Source organism: Capricornis sumatraensis, chromosome 23 (assembly GCF_032405125.1).
Source record: "Capricornis sumatraensis isolate serow.1 chromosome 23, serow.2, whole genome shotgun sequence".
NCBI lineage: Eukaryota > Metazoa > Chordata > Mammalia > Artiodactyla > Bovidae > Capricornis > Capricornis sumatraensis.
This window is the reverse complement of record NC_091091.1, coordinates 18480297-18507640: the sequence shown is the minus strand read 5'-3', so window position 1 is coordinate 18507640 and position 27344 is coordinate 18480297. Positions and strand designations below refer to the sequence as shown.

The 27344-nt window shown below is 42.5% G+C and overlaps 1 protein-coding gene across 1 annotated transcript in view; it reads left to right on the top strand.

The window, feature by feature from the left end:
* The window catches only part of PIK3AP1 (phosphoinositide-3-kinase adaptor protein 1), a 120629-nt gene that overhangs the window by 8902 nt on the left and 84383 nt on the right, over positions 1 to 27344 (top strand). The window contains exon 2 of the mRNA XM_068961454.1: positions 1291 to 1707. Within this exon, the coding sequence (XP_068817555.1) occupies positions 1291 to 1707 (417 nt within the window). The remainder of the gene's footprint in view (positions 1 to 1290; positions 1708 to 27344) is intronic.

Genomic DNA, 27344 nt, shown 5'->3' with positions numbered 1-27344 from the left:
GCAAGAGGACGGGATAGGAAACCAGGGGGCAACCTGAGTTTCAGTCCAGACTCTGAATGAATTTGCTGAATGTAAATTTAAATAAATTCCTTTATCTTCTCAGATGAAGTATATCTTTTATCTGTAAATGAGGAGTTTGGGGTCACTTTGTGATCCCCCAAAGATTCAACACTTTTCTGAGGCTTTAGACTCTGTTTCTGGCATTTGCGCTTTATTACAAGAAGAAGAAAGCCTGTGTGACCGACCATGTATGGTGAAGGGCACCTTATAAAAGGCACTGTATAGGTCAATGTGTTAGTGCAACTATGGTCACCTTTACATTAATGCATTGTTTATATTACTGTGAGGATAATGACACTGGCTACCAATCACTGAGGGTTTACTCCATGCCAACCACTATGCTCAGCAATTTACATAACATATGTAATTTAATTCTCACAAAACACTGATAAATATTGCCTTTATATTTCCGTTTACAGATAAGTAAATGAGGTTTAGAAAATGTAAGCAACTTGCCCAGGGTTTCACGGCTACTACTTCAGAGAGCCAAGATGCTAAGTCTGGCTGCCTGATTCCTGATCTGTGCTTGTAACCACTGTGTTCTGGGGTCAAACTGAAAGTGAAAGTGTTAGGCGCTCAGTCGTATCTGACTCTTAGTGACCCCATGGACTGTAGCCCACCAGGCTCCTCTGTCTATGGAATTCTCCAGGCAAGAATACTGGAATGGATAGCCATTCCTTTCTCCAGGGGATCTTCCCAACCCAGGAATCAAACCTTTACCATCTGAGCCACCAGGGATCAAACTGCCTCGGTTCAAATTCTAACTCTGCCACTGGGGCTCTTGGGTAAATTACTCATTCTGCCATACCTCAATTTTCTTATCTTTAGAACCTGGCTAGTAGTGGTACCTTGGAAGGTTGCTGTGATGATCTAATGAATTTTCTAGGCAACAAGCTTGGACAAGCTGGAATGTAGTAAGCTCTAAGTAAGTGCTTGCAGTTTCTTTCATCATTGTCATCCTATACTACATCAGCCATTGGCAGGAGAGGATACCAGCAGAAGCAATAGCAAGATCTGAAACAGCATGGGGTGTTTGGACAATGGCAGGGAGTATGGAATGGTAGGAACACAGGCTGTGAGTGGGAAAGAAGTTGGGCAGGTATGCTAGGGGTGGAGCGTGAGAGATTATGGGTGCCAGGCCTCTCGTCTGGATGGTGACTCTCGCAGGTCATGGGAAGCCCTAGTGGGAGCAGGCATGTTAATGTGCTTCCGTGTCTCCTTCTTGCTCAGGGATGCTGGGAGGATGCGACATCCTCATCGTTTACAGCCGAGATGCTGAGGAGTGGTGCCAGTACCTCCAGGACCTTTTCCTTTCCAGTCGGCAGGTCCGCAGCCAGAAGACACTGACTTACAGGCTGAGCCCCAAGACGTCCTTCTCCGCCGAGGACCTGAGCGTCTTTCTCCACGTGCGCTGCATTGTGGTGCTGCTCTCTGCCGAGCTGGTGCAGTGCTTCTGCCAGCCGAGCTTGCTGCCCCTGCTGCAGAGAGCCTTTCATCCTCCACACCGCGTAGTGCGGCTGCTCTGCGGGGTACAGGACAGCGAGGAGTTCCTGGACTTCTTTCCAGACTGGGCCCACTGGCAGGAGCTCACCTGTGACGATGAGCCTGAGACTTACGTAGCAGCTGTGAAGAAGGCCATTTCTGAAGGTAAGGGTCTCTTCTGGAGTACAGATATGCACACCCTGGATAAAACGACCCATCCAGGCCGCAGGCATTTCAGGCGAGACATTGTGGTGTTAATGGTCATCATTCCTATTACAGACTGAATCTAGACCTCACTATGCAAAGAGCCCCAGTCATATTTACTGGTTTAGAGCAGCCTATATCTGGGATGGGATTGTCCCATCCCAGAATAGGGTAGATTAGGTCTCCTGGATAGGGTAGGATAGGGTAGGTATCTTGGACCGCAGGAAAGAAAGATGGCACTTTTCCTTGGGTTCTGTGCTATGATAAGCCCTCTTTTTAGAATTGTCTACACCTCAGAAGACATTGGACAGAGACTCCAGCCTAGAGGGAAATGGGGGTGGGAGTTTGTGAGTTAGTTTGGTGGGTATATGAGGACTATGACTTCCAACCTTCCTGTTGCAAGCCACTTCCATTTTTTATCATCAGGTGACCTTAAGATTTTGGTTGAAAAGGTGACACTTTTGGGTAACATGATTATAGAGAAACACCTCCCTTCTCTATTTTCCACCAGTCTAGTTTCTGTCCTTTGCCTGTTTCTGCTTTTAAAATGGGAGAATTCCGAGCCTCTCTGCCGGGACTAATGACTTCAGTGGCCCCAGGAAGGGTGACAAATGCTCCGATTAGCAGTACCGGAAGATGTGCTCTGGGATGGATGCATGTCACAGCTTTTCTTCCTCTTTTTGATTTCTATTTTTGCTTCACTGTGGGCTATGAGCAAGCTATGTGTTTATCTTCTATTCTCTTGCCATTTGAGCTCTTATACACCTGATGCCAGCAAAGAAACCTGGAAAATAATGGAGCGATGTAACTATGCTCAATTATCCCTGGTGTGCCTTGGGCATTAAAATTTTACTCATCCACCCCATGTCGTTTGATTTGTGAATCAAGAATTCACAAATTCTTAGTGACCTTAAAAAGCTAGGAGAGTTCCTAGATGCTTTTATCCCAGGAATGGCCTGCTCCAAACCAATAAATATGACCAGGTGACCTAACAGTAGGATCCCAGGCCATTCTGTAATATAAATGACAAATGTGAGTGTAGAAGATGTCTCACTTGAAACTCCTGGGACTGGGATTTTTCCAGAGTTTGCTTATCTTTACTTCAGAAGGACACAAGGATAGGAAAAAATGCACAATTCATACTTGCACGAGTGTACTTCATTGGTTTGAGGGGTCTGCTGAAACTTATAGAGAAGTGAGATGCAACTGGTTGTTGCAGAGGATGAGCTTCTGTCACTGCTTAGCGTGAGCTTATGATCTGGGGGGCAGGCTGCTGTGACCCACCTGTCCATCATTCTGCACACCATGGCTGTGATGTCACTGTACTGGCCTCATGGTGTGTGCACTAACAGACTCTTCTTTCAAATACTATTGTTTTTAAAAATAGATGGTAAAAGGGGTTCTCTGACTATTTTTTGGCTGTGTCTGATGTTCAGATGCCTAGATAAATTGATCGCTTATAATATTTTACTTTTCACTAATGACTCTCGCTCAGTGTGCTATCAGCCCTTAGCTTCAAGTGTTTCAGGAGGAATGACATGTTTCACAGTGGTACTTCTGTTCTGAAAGCAAATAACCTCTCATCAGAAAGAGATATTTTAAATGCGAGATTGAAACCAGCTGCTTAGTGGAAAATCTGGGTGGTTCAGAATCAATGGAAATGTAGGGACAAATGGACTCATAGAAAACGGTATGAAGGAGGATGGCTTGTGCCTCCAATGTCACTTTCTTATCTGATATTAGATTTGTGAATGTGGGGATTTGAGGTCTCTGTGTGGGGAGGCTAGAATGGCTTAGGTTTGCTTTGGGAATTGGCCCAGTAATGGGGGGGGGGCTATATCTCTGATTTTTGTGCTGAATAAGATTCCTTAACAAATCGAAGACTTAAAGTCTAACGTTGTAGCAGAAATGAGTGATGACACTCTATTGCCTGGCTCTGATGCTAACTAGATGCCCAATATTGGGCAATTTATGTAGCCTCTTTGGGTTTCAGTTTCCTTTTTTGTGGGACTTCCCTGGTGGCTGAGACAGTAAAGAATCTCTGCAATGCAGGAGACCTGAGTTTGATCCCTGGGTTAGGAAGATCCCCTGGAGAAGGGAATTAGCTATCCACTCCAGTATTCTTGCCTGGAGAATTTCATGGACAGAGGAGCCTGGCAGACTACAGTCCATGGGGTCACAAAGAGTCAGACACGACCGAGCGTCTAACACTAACACTTCCTTCTCTTTAAGAGGCGGGCTTACACTTGATCTAAGACACTTTCCAGGGCTGAAACCTATGAGTTCCTTAGGCCAGAGAGTCTCAAATACTTCTGAAGCAACACCGTCTTGTCCTATTTCGTACCTGCTTTGAGTCCCCAGAAGCTTAGAGCTAAAACAGTGTTTAAGGATCATATTATCCCTATACTATGTTTCTGGTATGAGTATGTCCTTAGTTATAATCTCTATAACTTGTGATAATTTATTTTAATATCCCTCTTGTACACAGGAGGTTTTCCTAAGGTACTTCAAAATAAAAGTCAAAAATAAAATTTTCATACACCCCACCAGTACAAGCTGCCCCAGTCCTATGAGAAGTAAATACATGAAACCTGTTTCTTTGACTTTCTCTGTTAAAACAATTCCAGTGGGAAACATGATGGAAAATTGATAATGGGGATACACTAACGGTAGAGACAATAATTGTGGGGTTACTGATTGTAGAGCTATTGAAAGCTACAGGGAAACACATTTCAGGCATCTTTCTAACAACTGAAGTGTGCAAAGATGGGATGGGTGGCTTTTGGAGGTGGTGAGTTCCACATCACCAGGAGTGTCCAAGCAGAGACTGCATGTATGGTGTAAAAGGAATTCATCTTTGGAACCATGGTTAGACCATGTGACCTTCACAATGTTTTGATCATAAAATTCTCTTACCTCAAGTTTCTGGGTTGTTTTTTTTTTTGCCAGGGAAACATGTCTATACTGAATCCAGTCTTCCTCCTTCACCAGATCTCCCTGGGGCTTCTAATTCCCAACTGAAGAAATATTGGTCATATATTCCTACTGTAACCCTAACAGAAAATAGCAGGGAAAAAGATTTCCATTCATAATCTATGTAACCTTGGGAAACAGTAAAACTCCAAGAATATTTATATACATTTTTTAAAAAGAATTTTAAGGTCTTTTGTGAGAAAAGGTGATGAAATAAAATTTTTATTTTAAGGCAGGGCAAGAAAAAATTAACCATCAAAATCTCTCTGGGTGTTTGGACCTCTCCTCCCCTCCCCCATGTGCAGTACGCATCCAGATTGCACATTGACCCACGGTAGCCTGAGCTTCTCAGGAATGGGAGTGCCTGCTCGACCGTAAAGATCAATTTTTTCTCTCTTCTGACACTAACAATGTAACTTAAAATAATAGTGTTGTTTCCCAGCTTTGTACAGGGTCATGATGACTAGTTGCTCGCTTTGTCTGTGCCTACCTGGACCATGTATCCTTGATGAACTTTATGTAAAACATCAGTATGTCATTTTGATGTACAGTCCTTTGTCTCAAAAATGTTTGTGACTGTGCCTTTGACTTCTAGCAGGCAGGAGAGTTCTTAGAGCTTTCTGAGAATCTACTTGCTAGGTTATAATCCTCAGTATGGCTCAAATAAAATTCTTTTTGTCTTCTTAACTTGATAATTAGTTGAATTTTTGTCAACAAATATTACTATTTAGTAAGATATTCATTGAGACCATTTAAAATTTAGGCTAAATTTTAGACCACTTAAAATTTAAAATAAGGCTTAAAGATCAAAAGCTTTAGAGAATAGAGCTGGTAATAGAGGTAATAATTCCAGAAACTTGGATCGATTGTGGTGGTTGTAGTTCGTGTCTAATTCTTTTGGCACCCCATTTACTGTAACCCACTAGATTCTGTCCATGGGATTTCCCAGGCAAGAACACCGGAATGGGTTTCCATGCCCTCCTCCAGGGGATCTTCCCAGCCCAGGGAATGAACCCTCATCTTCTGCATTAGTAGGCAGGTTCTTTACCACTGAGCCGCCAGGGAAGCCCTGAGTGAGGTTACAAGTAGTTAATTATACTTTCTCTTGCTGCTGTGTTATCTAAATAAGTACTTCTCAAATTTTAATGAGGGTGGGAGGACCTGGGATTCTTGTCAATATACAGATTCTTGAGTCTGGATGGGACCCAAGATTCTGCATTTTTAACAAGCAACCAGGTGATGCTGATGCTGCTGGTTAGGGGTCTGCTGAAAACTGAGCTAAGGTCTAAGTCACCCTTCCTCTGTCTAGTGAGTTGTCTTGTACTTCTGTTATGCCTGGATCATTTTCTCAGCTCTCTACTTTTCTGGAAATGAAGGTACTGTCTCATAAGGTTGACTCCTGGAGCAGTGTTTACGTATAAAATAAGCCCAGTGTTTGGTGCTTAGGCCTGTAGACTTCGGATAGAGCTCTTGAGTTCTCTTCCTGGTCCTTGACTCACAGATTCAATATGTTAGCTCTGACAGCTTTCAACCTCTCAGTTTTCCAGATATAAATGGTCCTGACATCGGAGTGGGGGTATACCTCCATCACAGTCCTTACTGCTTCTTCATTTAACAGGCGTGTTGATCATAATTACTATGCCACTAAAAATGTTTGGGAGGCTTTATTTCCTACCCCCTCTCTCCAGATTTGTCAGTCACCTTGAAACTGAGCAAATGTTTAAATTATAGAGTCTTCAGTGTGTTGTAACAGCCAGTTTATTTCCCAAGGCCTTCATCTGTAAAATGATGGGGTTGGACCAGGTGATTTGGAAGGTTTCTTCCAGTACCCCAGCACTGTAAGATATCTTCGTGAGTTTTCTAAACAGATGGCAAATTACCCAGAACCTTTTAACCAGTTCAGTCCAGTTCCAAAATGTTTGCAGGGTTATATACCCAGGGCATAAAAGACTGTACTATTGTTCTGAATTGTTTGGATTTGTTAGGTGATTATTTTAAAATAAGGAAGTGAGAAAAACCCAGGTACAGTGCAGAAATTATTTCCTCTTTTTATAGGCGCTCTTTTTTTTTTTTTTTCAGGCGCTCTATTCTTTACTGCAAATCTCATTGGAATGTAAAAATAGATTCTGTTAGTCTGTGTGGGAGAGGTCTTGATGGGTAACACTGAGTTTTATTTCAAAAGTTCTCATAATTTAGTGTGTCCATATTTGTGTGTGTGTGTGTTGAGGGGGATGGGAAGCGCCGAACCAATTCTTCCAGTATTTTTCAGTATTACATTGGAGATCTTGTCTGCTTTCTGATATGTATTTTCTTTTTACCTCCCCTATCTTTTCTCATGCCCTTTGTGCTTCTCATGCCCAGAATCATAATGAATTTTGCCTTTTTCACATAGGGAAAATTTAGAGGGATATGTCCACATCTGGCCTTCCTTTGTTGATATTAGTATTCTAATCTGATTGTTAAACTGGAGTTTAAAAGAAAAACAATTGAGATACAAATACTTTTAGCTAATCAGATGGATTCCAAAGTCTTCTCCCAGATTTAAAAAGGAACATTTTCTTTTCTGAAATAAGATACAATTGACCCTGGAACAACATGTGGGTTAGGGGCACTGACTCCCCTGTCCCCACCCATGTAGGCAAAAATCTTTGAGTCATCCTTTGGTATTGGTGGGGGATTGTTGCCAGGACCCATGTAGGACACCAAAATCCACGGATGCTCAAGTCCCACACAGGCCCTTGGTGTCTGTGGTTCTGCATTTATGGATTGAACCGACAGGGGATCATGTAGTTGATCATTGTTATTGAAAATGAAATCTGCGCATAACTTGTCAGTGCAGTTAAACCCATGTTGTTCAGAGGTCAACTGTAATGTATGTTTATCATAATGTTGAAAAAAAGAAAATGAAAAATACATCTGTAGGCTATTTCCAGTTAAAAAAATAATAATGTTGCAATAAATCTCCACACAGCTTTATGCCTAAATCTTTGTCAATCTCTGTGGATTTCCTCCTAGCCAGTCTCCATAGAGCTCCTAGAGATGGTGCTCACCTGCTCTGTGCATCTTCCCACTCTCCCATGTGACCTGAATTCATGGCCCCTTACTGTGGTTTTTTGTTGTTGCAATTTATCTACTTATTTTTCTTTCCCTTTATGCCTAAATCAGTGATTTATGTTTGCAGTTTCTCTTGCAAAGATACTCAGATGGAGAACTGCCCTGAACCACCCCTCCTCCTCATGGAAAGAGCTAACACTAAGGTGATGCTGTGACAGTTGCTGTGTGTAATACACTGGTCACTTCATGGGTGTTTATTTCCCGCCCCCCACAACCCTGAGTGGGTAGATGGTTTTACCACCAGTTCACTGAGAAAACTGAGGTTCAGCAAGGTTCAATAACTTGCATGAGGACTGGGAGCAGCTCATATGGAAACACAGGGCCTTCAGACTCATGCTCTGCTCTGTCTTGCTTACTTCTAAGCCTCTCCCCCCGACCCTCCTCTTCCTCATGGAGACAAGAAGCAGGAAGAAAGCCTGGGAAAGAGAAAGGATTAAGGACAGTGAGGCTTCCCTGAGTTCTCTAGACCACAGGATCCCAAGTCAGACTTGATATTGGCATTGCCCCCCACTTTGTTTAACATGCTGGTGTCCCCGCCTTACCCTAGACCGACTGAACAAGAATCTCAGAGGTTGGTTCAGACAAAATGAATTTCAAAAAGACTCTGCAGTGGGTTATGCTCTGCAGCCATGCTCTGGAGACTCTGCTCCATGCCTGCAGCCCTGTCCATTGGTTTTCTGGTTGGAGGAGCTGGCAGCAACTCAGGCCTTGTGGGCTGTCACAGGGCAGGTCACGGGGCAGTGTTCCCAGGGGCTTAGAGCCTGGCCAGGTCACAGCTCACTTCCACGTCACAGGCAGCAGCTTTTAGACTGGGGAAGAGAGACAGACCCTCCCAGCAAAGGGGAAGTGACTGCACCCTCCTTGCTCTCCTTGGTGTGGCAGCCTCGCTGATGGTAAGTCCATGCTGGCTTCTGGGGCTCCTGTGCTGCCTTGCAGAGACTGAGGGGAGAATCTGATCTGGGGCCTCTTGAAATAGTCAATTTTTGCTCTGCTGTCCTCCCGCCTTGTGGCCTTGGGTTGTTCAGTCTGCTCTCTCTCTGCTGTGGTTTAGTCCACACTTAAGGTTCCCCCTTAAATGACCCTTGCAGAAATATGTTTCCTTCACACAGTCTTCCCTTTTGAAATAATCTTTGATTTGGAGAGAAGATGCCCAGCTGGGATGGTAAAATCTGTCCCAATGTCACGAAAAAGCTGCAACATGTCCAAAGGTCCTTTGGATTTCCCTTGCCAGGTGCCCTGACCACCCCATAGAATGAGATGCTTCCTCCTAGCTACACCTAAAAACAATCAATGAGGACTAATGCCCAAGACAGATTTTTGTACCCATGGATCTGTACGAATTTCCCACAGAGCTGTGGGCCCAGGTGGCGTTGTGGGATTGGCCACCCTGTTGCTTCGAAAGCCACCCAGAGACAGCCTTCTGCTCCCAGTTAGACTTTCTGTGGTCCCTCAAGGAAAATATCTGCAAGTCACTTTGTCGACTGTGGTTGGTGAGGTGCAGTGAAAAGGGAGTGATGAATGCTGAAGTTTCCACTAGTGTGAGAATCTCAAGCTTGCACCTGTTTTTGCGTAAATTGTCTAATGCAGGCCAGAATGGAAATATCAGATGTAGGAATTTTTTCGGTTGGTTTCTTACCCTGTTCTTTCTGTAGTTTTTGCAACTCAATTCTCCTGCGATTATTGCTAAAGGAGAATACTAGAACGGAGGAGCGATCTGACATCTGTTTTACCCCTTCAAAGCCCTTTTGTAAACAGTATCTCATTTGGTCCATGCTATTTTCTTGTGGTGTTAGTAGCTCAGTCGTGTCCAACTCATTTCGACTGCATGGACTGTAGCCTGCCAGGCTCCCCTGTCCATGGGATTCTCCAGACAAGAATACTGGAAGGGGTTGTTATTTCCTTCTCCATTCCCAACCCAGGGATTGAACCTGGGTCTCCTGCATTGCATTTTTTTATAAGGCACACATTATTATCATCTCCATTTTAAAGATGAGGAAAACAAGGCCTGGCAGGTTCACACAGCTATTGTTCCATTAGAACAGGATCAGGTTAAGCCCTCCTGCCTTGTAGTCCCAGGCCTAAGTGTTTTCTTATCCAGACATTACAGGGAGCCTTCCATTCTCAAGGCCCTGTGCTAGGTGCTGAAATAGAGCAGGGAATCCAGATATAGTCATTGCTTTAATAGTCTCTGTGTTCTAGACCAGCATTATTCAAAAAATGTATAACACAAGCTACATGTGAAATTTCAAGTTTTCTAGTTGTCATAGTTAAAAAAAAGTAAATACTAGAATAAAAAGAAACAAGTGAGTAAATTTCAATAATGTGGTTTACTTAGCCCAATATATCTAAAATTTCAACCTATGACCAATGTAAAATTATTAATGAAATGTTTTCTATCTATTCTTTTCCTCATACTAAATCTTTGAAATCTGGTGTGTGTTTTACACATAGAGCACACATTTTAACTGTTCAATAGCCACATGTGGCCAGTAGCTATCATATTGGACAGTGTAGATCAAAAATGATGCTTCTTAGAGAACTGGGGGCCATATCTGCTAATATTTTAATAATGAAATGTCATATATGCTTTTAGAAATGTTTGTCCTGTTTTTTTTATTAATTTATTAAATCAGTCATTCAGCAAGTATTGAATGAGTATCTGTCATGTGCTAGTCTGTAAGGAACATCTATTCATTGCTTTCTTTCCTTTCTCATCTCCTCTTTCTGGCTTTTCTTCCTCATTCCTCCCCTTTCTTTGTCTCTTTCTATATTTTGTCAGCTATTTGGCTATGCTCCCAGGCTCTGCAAGTATACAATGGGTAAGACAAAATTAACTTTGATTAACAACAGCGTTTCTGTCCTTGGAATGACCAGTTTATCATATATGCTAGTGAGACTGGACTTCTGGCAACCCATGTGAAGGCAGAAACTAAACAGGGTGCTTCTATCTGTTTACCTACCTAGCTACCTACTCATCTATCTAAATTTTGCAAGTATGTATAGAGCAGCATTTATATATATTTATGCCAGTGTATATGTATCTATGTATTTTATACTGGTTTATTAACTTTTTCGTTGCAAGGATACACAAGGAATTGTTGATAATGGTTGCCTTTTGGTGGATGGAGGACATTTTGAACTTTTTATTCTAGACATTTCTCCAGTGTTTTAATTCTTCTATGATGCTAATTTTTACCCTTTGAGATTTTAAAAGAGAAAACTGATGGGGTCATGGGGATTTTATGAACCTAGAGGAACGAGTTGGACTAATACCCAACTACTCCAAGCAGGTTGAGTTTCAGGTTCAATTCCTTTGTGCAGACTCCTGGGCATGTTTCTTAGCTTCTTAGGTTGATCTTCTGGGTAAGGGGAAGTGACACTGGCTTGCTTATTGCTGTGATGACTGTCCCATCAGTCACTCCATGTGGGCTCTGCTTGAAAAGAGGGAACAGCCACTTACCACTGAGTCATAGTTTTACTCTTCTCAAATGGAATTTGACTCTTGTGGAATTCAGATTGATGTCTCCTTAGATTACTTCAGTCTTTGTGACAAGAAGTAAAAGAATGTGGGTGTATATTTCACAGACTTTGACACCAACTGGCTGTGCCACCTTGAGCAAATCACCTGGCCACCCTGGACCTGTTTTTGTCCTCGTCAAAATGCCAGGAGGTGCACAGATTGACATCTCAGACCTTTAAAGTCATGAAATCCCATGGTTCCAACCACATGTAATTTTAAATATCTTACATTTCATTGTTCTCAACCTAATATTTTTCAAAATCCCATCAAGGTATTATATATTATTTCAGCTAACAAGTTATCCTTTCCAACAGAATTTAAATAGAACTTTAAATGACATGAAAATAGCTTCCTGTTTATGGACATTAGCCTAAATTCAGCCTTAGAAGAACAGAGCAGTATGCCATTATCTGTGTGGGAATGGAAGAATGCGTGTATTTCACACTTTGTATATATTGTTTATTGTGGGTGTGTAGCTACATGGCTGTGGCTCACAGGAAGATAATGGGGGCACGGGAAATGGGGGCAGATGTGCATGACAGAATGGCTCTGTTAACTTCCCTATTTTTGCAGGATGTTTTCTCAGTTTTTCAATTTAATTTCCATTGCCATTCACATGACTGAGAGTGTGTCTGAGATGGCTGAGGAAATAGGATGATTCATGCTGTAAATGACTCTTTATCTGCCCATTGGAGAAATTATTGAAACCATGGCAGCCTTGTCATATAGACTTCTGGGCAGAAAACTTGCTAATTTAGCCAGTTTGGTAAAAATTTAGATGTGAACAGTGATCAGTTGATTTTCTAAGACACAGAAAAATGAACAAAATTAATAATCGATAAAGTTGCCTTTTCTGTAGGGGAAAAAGCCATTTGGAGACTGTTTTACTTTCAGTGTATTTATGTTTTTAAAGAAAATACTTGTCTCCACTGACAGATGTTGTGTGCTCAGTAAATGGTAGTGGATGGATGAGTGGCCCAGTGGGTGCATCCACGGATTGTTGCCATTTTTGTTACTCTTGAGCCCATATTGAAGGTCCTAGTTGGAGAAAAATATATCCTTCCTGTGAGCTTCCTTTTTAAGGAGGCTGTGCTGCTGGTGCCATGCGGATCATCAGCTGTTTCCATGGAGCAGATTTATCTTGTGGTCACATAGTCAGGGTGTGTCTGAACAGAAACTCATCAAACTGATTCAGAGCAAGACAGCATCTACTGAGTGCATCTTTTTTTTTGCTGTGTCCATACTTAAACATATATCAGATATGACAGCCTATCCCAGAAAAGAACCAGGTATGCTGTTATCGAGGCCAGCTAGTAAGTTGAATTGTTAACTCCATGGGGGTGTGCATGGGTCATTAGTAGCAGAAATTAAATTGAGTGCGTCCTTTTGAAGGAGAGCATTGAAGTGAAGAAATCTGAAGTGTTCAGCAGAAACCTCTAGAACTGGCTTAGTGGTTTTGGGAATTCCTTGATTTCTTTATTCCCCTGGGTTTGTACTTTCTACATTTGTGTATCTTCCTTATCACTCTTTCAAGATTAGACCCATACTAGCCTTTCATTTAAAAGAATGCTGGTTGAACGTGCATATTTTGTCTGCCATGTTGCCAGTATCATAAACAGATTGCTGGCTTGCTCTCTAACATCTGATAACACAGGAAATAGAGGGGAAGCTGATGATGAAATGAAAATGCTCTACTTTTAAACTGGACTAAAACAAGTTTCCTTTTATATATATCGGCTAATGTTTGAGGCTGTAGCTAAAGTTAAAGCTTGCAGTGGAATTGACATTCATCAAAACTAGCAGATAGAATATCAGTGTTTTTTTCTGAGTGTATAAAATGCGGGGAAACATTTTTTGCTGCAGGATATGGCATTCAGCATCACAAGTGGAGTTGTAACCGGAAAAGAAAACTGGATTCTTTTGTTGGTGCTGAGCCAAAAGACACAACCTAGGCAATGGCAACCCACTCCAGTACTCTTGCCTGGAAAATCCCACGGATGGAGGAGCCTGGCAGGATACAGTTCATGGGGTCGCTACGAGTCGGACATGACTGAGCGACTTCACTTTCACTTTCATGCATCGGAGAAGGAAATGGCAACCCACTCCAGGGTTCTTGCCTGGAGAATCCCAGGGACGGGGAAGCCTGGTGGGCTGCCGTCTATGGAGTCACACAGAGTTGGACACGACTGAAGCGATTTAGCAGCAGCAGCAGCCAAAGAGCAAGAGAACGATTTATTATTACTTGTAGCAAGTAAAGAGAACTCTGGGGAAAACTTTCCGGAAGCGGTGTCTCCCTGAACAGCAAAACTGGGGAAGCTTAGAATACATGCATATTCATGAAAGGGCTGGAGCAGAGGAGAATTCAGCATAGAATTGGGGCAAAGGTGGAGTCCAGGCTTTAGTTGATTGAATTCAGGAGGGTCAGCTTCATCATTCCATCCTCCACCTGGGTTGGGGCCTTAGTTCCTGTAGAACTCGGAGATATATTATCATGTATAGCCCTTGAGGAGGAACTAGGACTCTGCTTTATCACGCACTATTGTTTGAGTGCCTTCTCTTTGTTTCTCTAAGATCATAGATTACTGGAAATTGCCTGCCGTTCCAGTGGTCCTGCTTTCATTGCTGGGGCCTGGAGTTCAATCTCTGGTTGGGAAACGAAGATCCCATACGCCACATGGCACAGCCAAAAAAGAAAAAGGGAAACAAAAAGATCATAGATTACTGTTCAAGGGCAAGCACTGCGGCCAGGCTGAGATCGCAAAATGACTTCAGCCGAAAGGGCTTCTCTAAAGTCAAGAAAGTCATTCCTGGTTTTCTTTCCAGGAACCCTCTGACCCATTTGCTTACAGAGTCAGCCTGTTACTTTTTCTAAAACAGAGCTCCCCTTTTTCATTTTCTAAAACTGTCTGAATATCATCTCTTAAAGCCTTGGTTGCTTTAGAAGGTCTTGTTGCTAGAGAAGGTCTCCAGCTCTGATTATAAAGCATTTTTATAGGAGAAGTTTTCGGGCAAAATGTAATGTTGAAATAATCATACAGTAGTTGGGCAGCCTAAATGTTTATTTTCATTTTGAATTCAAAGCCCTATAGACTATAGAAATCCTTTGATATTGTTTCACTCCAATCTCTTCCATGGTTCAGGGTGTTCATTTGATTAAAACTTGCCCATGCTCTGGAAACAGTCTAGCTTTAGAGTCTCTACTGGCAAAAGAGGGACAGGGAGCCATGCAGTCAACAAGATGGAAAAACAGAATATTAACATGAGAAAAGGCAACTTTGGGATCATCTGGCTCAGTCTCTCTAGTTTGAAAGGAACAAAGTAGGACTCAGAGAGGTAGAAGAATTGCCCAGTGTTACACAGTTAATGGCAGAGATGAGCATGTTAATTTATGTTTCTAGTCAACAAACATTTATTGAGCTAATGGGGTGCCTGCCATAGCGGTGGCACTCTGCAAGGTACTGGGAAGACCTGATGGAAAAGTCATACTCAAGTCCTGCTCTTCAAGAGATTATGTGTCCTGGAGGTAGAGGGCGACTAAACAGCCAGTTGTTCTTTTAATTACTTAATGCCAAGAGGGTACAGCATTATGAAGCAGAAGTCAGGGAGCTCCCTATGAATAATAAAGGGGATCTGTGGTTTTCTAAGAGCCCTGTTGATAGTTCCTTACTCTCATCCATTAAGGAAAGAATGAGTTTCCTGAGCATCCATCTTGGAAAGAAGAAGAAAAGGCAAGGCTGTAGATACGGCAAATATTATACACCTGCTTATCTAATGGTAATGAATTGCCCAAGTTAACCATGGCTTTCAGGCAGGGCTTTCATGTTCTGCAAGAAGTGATTAGTGAGTTAGTTCAGTTGCTCAGTTGTGTCAGACTCTTTGCGACCCCATGAATCGCAGCACGCCAGGCCTCCCTGTCCATCACCAACTCCCGGAGTTCACTCAGACTCACGTCCATCAAGTCAGTGATGCCATCCAGCCATCTCATCCTCTGTCGTCCCCTTCTCCTCCTGCCCCCAATCCCTCCCAGCATCAGAGTCTTTTCCAATGAGTCAACTCTTCACATGAGGTGGCCAAAGTACTGGAGTTTCAGCTTTAGCATCATTCCTTCCAAAGAAATCCCAGGGCTGATCTCCTTTAGAATGGACTGGTTGGATTAGGACTGTCTAAAATTTTACATAGTTTTACTTAATTTTAAAATGAGCATTTTGATCATTTCTTTAAGTTTATAGACAGCAGCGACGTTGAGAGGTATTTATTACTATGCTCCCACAGTTTGGAACTTTTACATTCTTATTTACCTAAATGTGAGTTGGTTGGAAGGACAGGCTAAAGATAAGTTGAAAATGAATAAGAATCAAGATAAAATCCTATTCAGCCTTCAAGAAAATAATTAAACAGTTGTACAAGAGCAGGATGAAGGAATATATATGTAAGAGTTGTGCATGTAAGTCTGGTGGTTTTAGTTGAAGGCAAGCTAAGCATGTTCAACAGAGCACTGTTGCCTCCAACTGGGAGTGACCAGTTGGGAAGCTTTGCCACTGATGATGGAACCTTGAGTCAAAACAATCTTGACAGGCTGAACCTGGCTCCAATCCAAAATACAACATTTTACAAGGCTAGGTGTTTATTTACAATTAGATCTCAAACCTCGTCCCCCACCCCAAACAAAACTAAACTATAGAATTAAAGCATGGTGGAGGAAAAATCCTGGCTTCCATGGTTTACATGAAGGAGAGGTGGGGATTTGAGGTAACCACATGCTCGTTATGAATCAGCAAGGTGGCACACCTGCTCTAAGATGCAGTCTTGAGCTTCCCTTCTGAACAACAGCCAGACTGGAAGAAATGATGGCCTTTCTTGTATGACACCCAGACTGTAGCTACCAATCTGCAGTAGCTGTTGGCAGAAGGTGAGGGAGTGGAAAGTTAGGTTAGGGGGATGAGGAGACCTATAAGCCAAAGCTGTCTCTTTGGGGGGCCTACTTAGAAAGCTGAGTGTATTACTCTGGACTTTTTTGCTTGTAAAGAGAGAGCCCTGACCTGGGCCCAAGAGGAATTAGTTAAGCTGTGGGAAGGGTAGGAGTGTTAGTCCTCAGAGATAACGTGGAACTAAAGACTTGAACTCCAGAGTTATCTCTCCACCTCTCTTCCTGTGTCTCTCTGCAAACTAGAATTATTCTCTGATGAGGCATCTCCAAGAAGGAGAATTAAAGCTCCCAGGAGCTGCCACTCCTCAGTCCTCCCAATTCCAGCTCCAGAGAGGGATTGACACTTATTCTCTCAGGTCCACAATTTAAAAATTCCAGGGTAGGATCAAGCTAGTTGAACTTGGGTCAGGTGCCTAACTCTAGGCCAGGGAGATTGGAGGACTATGAATGGCCCATTTGATAGCCCAGGGAGTGGGATTTCTAAAAAACTTGGCAGCTTCCACTCAAACCACTTGGTGAGAGTGGAGGGATAGGGAATTTTCCCAGAAAGGATCTGATATTCTGTCCTTATCAATCGATGCAAAAGACAATTGCCACATAGCCTGGATGGAAGTGGAGTCTGGGGGAGAATGGATACATGTATATGTATGGCTGAGTCTTTTTGCTGTCTGCCTGACTATCACAACATTGTTAATTGGCTATTGTTGTTTAGTTGCTAAGTTGTGTCTGACTCTTTGTGACCCCATGGACTGTAACCCTCCAGGCTTCTCTGTCTATGGGATTTCCCAGGCGAAATACTGGAGTGGGTTGCCATGCCCTCCTCCAGGGGTTCTTCCCGACCCAGGGATCGAACCTGCATCTTCCGAACTGACAGGCAGATTCTTTACCACTGAGCTACCAGGGAAGCCACTAATTGGCTATACTCCAATACAAAATGAAAAGTTTGTTTTTTGTTTTTTCTTTAAAGACAGTTGTCTCAATGAGGGATCTGGAAACTTGCCTGTGCCTAAGGAAACAGAGGAACTAACTGAGGGTGTTATAGAATTATAGAATTTGGGGCTAGAGTAAAAGGGAGGCTCACTTTTGTCAAAGGACTTGCCCAAGGATGCTTAGCTGGGTGGAGACAAAAGCCCAGGCCTCTAACTCTGAACTTGGAGTTTCATCCAGTATACTTGATTGTCTTCCTAAGAAGAAATCAAGGGAAGACAAGAAAATTACCTTCAAACATTTGAAGGACTGATGTGTGGAAATAAGAACGGTGTTGTCTGATGATGCTTCAAAGGTCAGGTGAGAATTCATGGGCAGTGGTAACCAAAAAGCAGAATTCTGCTAGATTTAAGGAAGAATGTCAACACCTGAAGTGGCTAAGCAATGGAGCCCGCTTCCTCAGAAGGTGGTGGCCAGAAGTCCTGTTGTCAGAAGCCTTCAGGCTAAAGACTACATCTTAGAGCAGTCATGCTACCTTGCTGAGCCATAGTGAGCACATGGTCACCTCAAGCCCCCAGACAAAGATGTTTATCCAAACATCTGCCAGCGGTGCTAAAGAAGGAGTCCCTCAAATCCCTTCCAACCCAGAGACACTGTCAATTACAAACCTGGGTGGTGTTGCTTTTTACTTTTTTCCTACAGCTTCCTCCAGTTGCATCGTGTTTACAGTGTGAGATGCTGAGCTGACCATTTTATAATGATTATCTCACTGAATCTTCACCTTATCATCTCCATTTCACATCTGAGGCACAGAAACATAAAGTCGCTTTCCCAATGGCACGTGAAAACTTTGTTCTTGCTCCAGTGGCCCTAGACTTAACCACTGCATTCAATGACATCTCAAAACTACTTGCTTCCAGTTCCATTTTTACAGTGTCTCTATCAGGTGTCCTCAAAGTGTGATCCTGAAAACACCCGCCTGAGAACCGTATATTTTGGGGTCTGTTGGAGAACCAAATATTTTTGAAACTCATATTTTTATAAATATTCACATTCCCCATGTATTTGAACCCTACATTTTTGGTAAATGTTTATGTTCCTGAGCCCTACCTGTTACCCAAGGAACCAGAATATTTGTGTGGAATGGATTGGAAATATGTATTTCAATTTGGAAATACATATGTATTTCCAATACATCCAAGTACTCAGTATGATTCCGATGGACAGTAAAATTTGAGAACCACTGGTCTAGATCTTTCTAGGGAAAGCTGGAGGGTAGACCAGATCCTGAAAAGCCCCATAATTCTCTAAACAGCTTAGACTATCTTCTGAAGGCCATGGGGAGACCTTGAAGAGCTAAAAGTCGAATCTGACATGCTCTAGATTGATTTTCAGTAAGTTCAGTCTGGTGGCTGTGTGGGCACGGCTGGAGGCCAGAGACTTCAGAAGGCTCTTGTATCCTTCACGGGAGAGGTTGGGTGTAGAGCTAATTGTAAACAGATCCTGCTGAAATGAGAAATGGAACCCAGGTTATAGGCAGATTTTCCGATGAAATATTACAGTCAATTTCCAAAGGCTTGTGTGAGTATTTTCTTGAGATACCATCAAATGCTAAGTTCCTCTGAGGTCATATTCTTGCCCTTTGATTCTTATCACCAGCCCCCCTTTACTATCAGTGGTAATACCCTCGAGAGCGCAGGCGGTGTGTTTGTGCAAGGCCTCATCTCCGGTGGGTGGGGAGTGATGGTTGGCTCGAAGGAGCAGAGACCTAGTATAGCCTATTGAATAAACAAGGGAAACACCAAGGTGTGTTGGGGTGGGGTAGGGTTGTTTGTCCCTAAATCTGTACATAACCAAGGGTTAGTAGCGTTAGTCACTCAATCGTGTCCTACTCTTTGCAACCCCATAGACAGCACCCCGCCAGACTCCTCTGTCCATGGAATTCTCCAGGCAAGAATACTGGATTGGGTTGCCATTCTCTTCCCCAGGGATCTTCCTGACCCAGGGGTTCAACCCAGGGCTCCCACATGGCAGGCAGATTCTTTACCATCTGAGCTATCAGGGAAACCAAGGGTGGTGAGAGCATTAAATAGTTGTGACCAAGCAGCCATACCATACAGAGGGTGAATTACCTGAGAGCTGTGGGTGTTTTAATGGATACTGTGAAATGCCATTATGCTTCTAAGAGGCTAAGGAAAGCCCTGGTTTTTCTCTCTATCCTGTACTTCACTGGCTTCCCTGGTGGCTCAGACAGTAAAGAATCCACCTGCAAGGCAGGAGACTGGGTTCTATCCCCGAGTCGGGTAGATCCCCTGGAGGAGAACATGGCAACCCATTCCAGTATTCTTGCCTGGAAAGTCTCATGGACAGAGGAGCCTGGTGGGCTACAGTCCATGGGATCGTAGAGGCGGACACAACTGAGCAACTGAGCACCGCTGTCCATCTTCTTTAGGCTCTGATATCCATGGTTTCTCCTCTCTCTGGACTTTAGGACTCATTTGCAGGACATCCACAGGTAATACTCATTTATCTAGTCATTTCCCAAATTTCGAATGGGTTCTCCAGGTAAGAGTTTAAATTCTGTAGGAGTGGGGCCTGTGTATTATTCCATGGGATTCTCCACTGTGCCTAGCACAGTGTGGGAACACGGAGATCTTAGTAAATGCTACTGAGTTGGTTGGCTGCTTGGTTGAAGTCTTGGAGGACAGATATTCTAGTTACTTTGCAGCTGAAGCCGCTTGGACAGAGCGATTAAGTCACTCTCTTAGTAGGGTCACAGTCATTATCCACCACAAATGTGCGTTGACTGCCTACATCTGAATTGTTCAGGAAAAAAATGCTTTCAGAACACTCATGATCTAAATAAGGAATCAAATGCAGTTTCATATTTGCTTCAGGCGATCTTGCTGCCCTTCCATTAATATGTATTTATTAAACACCCACTCAGCGAATGCAGTGAGGACTTGGTGCTCTATTAGATGCTCCGGAGGCATTACAGATTCTGTAGGAAACACAGGCTGTGCTCCCAAGAATCCTCATGAACGAAGCTGGTATGTGGGCATTTCTCTGTCAAAGAACAGTTTCAGTGTCGACTACTCGCTCTCCAACGTGGGGGATGGGAACAGGTTTCGGCCTTGCCGTTCTCCGCTTGTCCCACCTGTGTTGTCAGAACTAGTTCAGAGCTTGAGCACAGAAGAGGACCCTGGAGAGGATGAAATCAATTGGCCAAGGTTAAGTCTAAGACCTGGAGGCAGGAGGGCCAGGGTTCTAGTCCTGGCTTTGGTATCCAGTTCTGGGGTTGGGGGCAAGATTCTCCGAGACTCCATTTCATTATCTGTAAAATGCGGTGAAAATGCCCACCTCACAAGAGCAGATGATGGAAACACACGGCCCCCCACTCCCCCACAGCCTCCTCCTTCCCCCAGGTTCATATCTGCTCTTTGATCAGCATTTGTCTGATGAGTTTGTTCCCCTCTTTCTGTCTTCATGACGACTGGTTTGGTTTTAAGCCCTGATCATTTCTTGTCACAGAAACTGTTTCTTTTATTTTATGGTAATTTTAAATTTTTTAAAAAAGTTTTAGAAACCTCAAAAATTATAAAGGTAATACATGCTTGTCATAAAAAAATATTTAACCATTAGAAATCTGTAGAGGAAAAAGTGAAAATATTTGTTTGCGTCCCCAAATCCTCATTCTCTCAGAGGTAACGACCATAAACAGTTTGGTGTGCCTTTCCATATCATCCTTATAAATTTATAAAATCCACACAGACTTTTTTCTCTATAAATAGAATCATTGTATACATATGATTCTTAATGTTCTTTCAATTAATTGATCCTTTCTTGTGAATTTATAACATATATACACATAAACTCTATTTTTAACAAAGTAGATTATTATATACATTGTTTTGCAGTTTGCTTTTTATCTGACCTCATGGAGAAGGCAATGGCACCCCACTCCAGTACTCTTGCCTGGAAAATCCCATGGGCAGAGGAACCTGGTAGGCTGCAATCCATGGGGTCGCTGAGGGTCGGACACGACTGAACGACTTCACTTTCACTTTTCACTTTCATGCACTGGAGAAGGAAATGGCACCCCACTCCAGTGTTCTTGCCTGGAGAATCCCAGGGACGGGGGAGCCTGGTGGGCTGCCGTCTCTGGGGTCACACAGAGTCGGACACGACTGAAGTGACTTAGCAGCAGCAGCATGGACAACTGTCTTTTAATTGGTCTTCGTGTTTCCATTTCATACCTCTCCAGCCCATCCTCCACTAAGCTGCCAGAAGACTTTGCTAAATTCAGATGGGGAACCACTGACTACAGGATAAAGTCTAGACGTCTTAATACGAAGAGTTCAAAGCTCCGTACCATCTGTCCCCCTGCTGACTTCTTTAATTTTATTGCAGTATTAGATTTGTTGTTGTTAGCCGCAGAAACTTTTAGTTCTCTGAACAAAACCTGTGTATACCCACAGTGCTTAAAACAGGTAAACACAGAGCTCTTGGGGTTAATGTGTCCATTGGTGGGGCCTACAGACCCCAGCTGCTCAGGGACCCTTCCCTGTACCCTAAGCACAGTTCTCTGTCTTGCTTTATATTCTCTTACAGCTTGTTGGTCCTTCTGAAATCAGCCTAAAAAGATCAGAGATGTATACAGACTTTCCCAATTTCTCTTTATTCATCACAGGACTGCAGCTCAATAAAGAAGAAAATTTGGGGGAGTTCCCTGGTGGTTTGGAGGTTAGGATTCATTGCTTTCACTGCTATGGCCCTGGGTTCAACCCCTGGTCAGGGAACTAAGATTCGGCAAGTCACGCAGTTCATGGCCAAAAAACCCGCAATAAATTTGGAAGCTTTTTGTTAACCTTGTTACTGGGAAAAAATGAATTGCATATGTGTTAACTTTTTGTGACATGTCCTGAATGATTCCTTGAAGATTCTAAGATGTCCAAACTTAGACATGGAGATTTAGAAAGCCATTTTTGGGGACTCATTCTTGTTGCATTAGGCATTCTCCTATTATTGACCTTTCTGTTTGTTCTGGAGTAGCTATTGCATTATGTTTCGATCTTTATGATCCAAAGACTGTGAGATCCTTTACGATTGAAACAAGAAGATCTATTAGAGAACAGCTGTCCATGAACTAAGAAAGAGAGCTGCAAAACAAAATGAATCCAGCTGAGTAGTCCCAGTATCTGACTCAGTGCCTGGCACATAAATGTTCAATAATCTTTTCAACCCCAGAAAGCACGTTGGGTATGACAGTTCCCTTGGCAACACGGAGGAAGAGATATAGTCGTTCCTATCGCCAGGTGTGTGAGGCCCATAGTTTGCTGTTGATATAGCTTTGGAAATGGCCCCCAGGACTGTAGCAGGTGAGGCTGGTCAGCATCTCTTCTTGCCAAACCACAGCCAGGCATCCTCTGTATCTCCCAGCTGCATGGACTGTAACAGAAAGGAGAAACTCGAGGTGCTCTCTCTTTGCTTAATTCACACCAGTGATAGGCTGGCTTGTGCACCTTGAGTTTGATGACCACTGAATGACCACCCAAAAACCATGCTGGGATTATTTTAGATTCAACACCAGTCATAAGAAAGTCTGAAAAAAAAATCAAGACATAACTAACTCAAGCTGAATTTTGTGGCTTTTGTGGATCTATTTATTTATATTTTTCAAAAGCAGTAAACCTACAGCCTTAAGATACTCAAAATGACATTCTTTGCTTCTTTTGACCTCAAAAGCCACACGTCTGTTTTATTACTAGGAGGCTATGTTGGGGGAGATTGAAATCTTCATGCTTATCTTTAAAAAAGCAAAAACAAATGAAAAGCCAAGAACCCCTCTGTTGGTTGCAATGCATGTATTGGATGGGCTCTTCAACTGTTAGAAAAGGATTGAACTTTATCCTCACCCTATCTTATTAATTGGCAACTGGCATACCCATCAGAGGGTGTCATCTCAAATGTTCTGACCTCTGAATTCTGTGATCATATTTATGTTTTACATTTCATACCCTTCTTGGTCCATTTTTTTTCTAATATGGAATGTGTTCAGTTGGTCCATCTTTTCTGGTCAGTTGGAAGGTACCCATTCTGTCTTAAATTCTGCTGATTCTGCCTCAGCCTTTTTTCTTAAGATCGTTGACACCAGTTCATGGTCTTTGAGTGCATTGGGGGGTCTTCTTTTTGAGTATTCCTCTATACTGCCCTAGGTAACTCAGAGGCATGTATCTCCTCACTCCTCCTCCAGCACTGCCCAGGCTCCCCCACCATGGTCTTGTAGAGCAGCGTATATTGTACAGTACTGCCTGCCTGCTCTCAGATCATACATCAAGCCATCTTTTCTCAGTGATCTGGGATGGGCTTCAGCATTGGTCTCACTCAGGGGTCTGGACATCCAACCCCATCCACTGGAGTTGGCACTTGATGTGAAACCAGCATCCCATTCCTGGTCTTGCACTCTCTGCATTTATTAAGTGAGATAACACTCTCTTAATATGTAAGATTTCTCACTTCTGGGCATCTAAGTTATTTTGGCCATTATCTGTAAATACCCCTACCGTTTGCTTCTGTTGCCTATCTAGCTATGTCAACACTTAAGTGGAAAACGATGACTGAATTCCTTCAAGAGCTGCCTTGATTCCCACAGCACCTGACTGTTAGAAGTGTTTGGGGAGGCTTCTTTATCATTTATCATTTAGGGTAGAATCCATCCATATTTCCTGAGTAGCAGAGTTACGCTGGGAACAAGTCAGGACATTTTCAGAAACTTCAAAATCAAAGTCCTCTGGTGAGCTCTGCTAGGTCTTAGTAGTAAAACTGAGCCATTGGTCTAGTCTCTGGTGTCCATACTGAGGTCATGGGTACAGCCAAGCGATGGGCATCACCTCCTGTGTACAGATCGAACCTTGAGAGAATTCACTGAGAGAAAAGGTGTTAAGATTTCACTGACATTTTGGTGTAAAACATCTGCCATCTGATAGAATTATAAAAGTAAAGCTCTCAAGGTCTTGGATGAAGTCTCACTCATCTTTGTGAGATGTAGTTCTCAGCATATGGTAGCATCTAGTGCTCAATAAATATTTGATGAATGAATAAATGAACAGTTGGAGTATCGCATTATAGTTTGGTTTTCAGGAAATAAGCAAGATCAAATTATTTGGCTTATGAAAAATGACAATTTTGTTGTCTAAATTTTCAGTACATCTGAATTGCCAATTTCTGGGACTTTAAGTAGCAAGGGAATGAGAGGAAGTGATGAGATGGGTGTGTATTAATTTGTTATTGAGGTTAGTGTCATAAGTAGATTTTTTTGGTCTCAGTAAAATTTAGAAAGATATCTTTTCTTACCTTTGTCTAAATCTGAAATATATTTCCAACAGCTGCAAATACTCAGGGCTCTTACGGCATTGTACTCTAAACTAAGAAAAAAGTAGATCTCTTGGGTGGGGATGTTTTATCCTTTTTTAATTTCTAGTTTACTCTCCATTACCTTTGCATATTTCCACATGGCTGTGAGCCACACCCTCAATTAAATATCTCCTCTTCAGTCAACAGGTGAATCCTGAAAATTTCAGATTTGCCGACTGCACATTGAATATTCAAACCAAAACCTTGTTTTATTAAAAAAAAATTTTTTTTTAACATGATGCAAATCCATTTTGAAATTAGCAGAATCTTCTGCCTTAGCTCAGGGTCATCATCTTTGGGCACTTTTTATGAGATGGTTGTCACAGTTATAAATGAAGCCTTGTGTTGATTTTAGCAGTTCTCAGTGCAGAGGCAAACCCTTGAGACTTCAGCAATGTACAGCCACCAGTTGAGGGAGAAAGTGTATGGTGCTAAGTGTTTAAAATCCACTTCAAATGCCTGTTTTTAGAACCTTGTTACAATCTTTTTAAATGTAGTTTTCAAAATAGATTTTTAATGGTTATCTTCTGAATAGCTTGGATTTGCTACTGAAAAGAAAAACAGCTCTTAAAAAAAGTAGTTGATATCAGAGCGGGAAAAGTTGTATTTAATCCTCTGTGGTGGTTGCTATGGTGATGGTTGAATGTAAATTTCAGTTTATATAAAACCCTGCTAAGGTTTTGATTAGAGACCAGAGGCAAGACTTGGTGTCAGTTGGTGAAGTGGCTAAAAAGCATTTATTAATGAGGCAAAAGGGAAAAAAGAAAAATGGGGTCACACAGCTCTCTCCCCACCCAGGTATCATGTCAGCACATACTAACCATGTATGGTGACTAAGGCAGTACAAGTTAGAGCAGGGAATGAAAAATGGTGCTTTTCTACCTTGACAATTTCTTCCTTGAGGAGACTGAAGACAAGAGTGCTTCCTCAGAGAAGAGGCAGCTCTTGCAGAGATGAGCTCCCATGTGCCAGGTTCATTAGTTTGAAATAGGCATTTGGTTGTAGGAAAGCAATTCAAGCATTGGATGTAGGAGCTGGGCTGAATGTCCTCTGCAGACCCTCTAGTCTCTACTCTCCATCTTTTGAGTGCTTGCTCAAATCAACAGGAAGGAAAAACAAGCAAACACCTGGCCAGAGGGGTTAATAACATTATGTTACCCTACAGCTTCAGGCACTAGAGCTGTAAATCTACCTGGAGAGTAGGCTTTTGCCTCTTAAATTAATGATTTAATCTAAGAAGGAATAGTTAAGGATGAGTAAGTAACAGCTAATTATTATACAAACAGGTAATTGTTTACTCTTACTCTGTATTGCTACCTACTTGATTCTTTTGTATTTACGTGTACTTGCTCTAATAGTACACACAATAATAAGTATACTTATTAAGTATAATAAACATACTTATTTATTATTCCTATTTGTGTGTATGTTTTTTTAAAGAAGGTTACAGTGAAAGCCTAGCAATTGCTTTCTATTCATCATGTGTACAGAGACTGGGGTCTTCAAGTCCCTGGGCAGAATACCCCCACCTGACCAATTACAGACCAGAGTAGTGAAGACAGGCATGGCCAATCTATGCTATGGACAAAAAGCTCAAAAAAAGCTCAAACTCAGTTGCTAAGTCGTGTCCAACTCTTTGTGACCCCACGGACTATAGCCCGGCAGGCTCCTCTCTCCACGGGATTGTCCCAGCAAGAATACTGGAGTGGGTTGTCATTTCCTTCTCCAAGGGAACTTCCTGGACCAGTTACTGAATCCTCACCTCCTGCCCAGGCAGATTCTTTACCACTGAGCCGTCAGGGAAGCCCATGCTATGCACACTCAGGGTAATTGTCAGTGTCTCAATTTCATTTGCCACCACTCATGTCCTAAGTAAAACTGGGAAGTAACTGAACTTGCCTTTTGATAACCTTGTAGCTTTTTTCCTCCAATCGCCATACAACTCACTGCTCAGCAGGCCCTTGATTCAGCACCTTCATGTCCAAAGTCATGCACTCCGACGATGGAAACACTCTAGTAGAAATGCCCCAGGTTCCAGAACAATCTTTCTCTCTAAAATTCTCCTCGATATAGTCCAGATGTCCTCTCCAAAGTGACTGATGTCAGCTGAACCAGAGAAGGTAATTAGATTAGGCTGTCCATTAATGGCCCTCTTTAAAGGATTATCTAGTGGAGAACCAGACTCTGGTCTTAGATTTCCTTTCCAGAAAGCAGACCTGCTGATATATTCATTTTGGACTTAGCCTCCAGAACTGTGAGGAAATAGATTTCTCTTGTTTAAGCCACCTAGTCTGTATTATTTTGTTATGGCAACGCTAGCAAACTAATACGGATTTCTATTAATAGATGGATAACATTTATAGGTGGCTGGATAGTTATTACATTGAGTGCATACATGCTAAGTTACTTCAGTTGTGCCCAACTCTTTGCAACCCTAGGGACTGTAGCCCTCCAGGCTCCCCTGTCCATGAGATTTTCTAGGCAACAATACTGGAGTGGGTTGCCATGTCCTCCTCCAGGGAGCTTCCTGACCCAGGGATCAAACCCACATATCTATGTCTACACTGGCAGGTGGGTTCTTTACCACTAGTGCCACTTGAGTGGCAGAAGCATCATTCAAAATTATCTTGATCTAGTTCAGTGGGGATGATCCTATGTTCTATTCTGATGTCGTAAAAGCAACTCAGTTTGTGCAACAAATTAGAAATCCCGTGTGGCATTCAA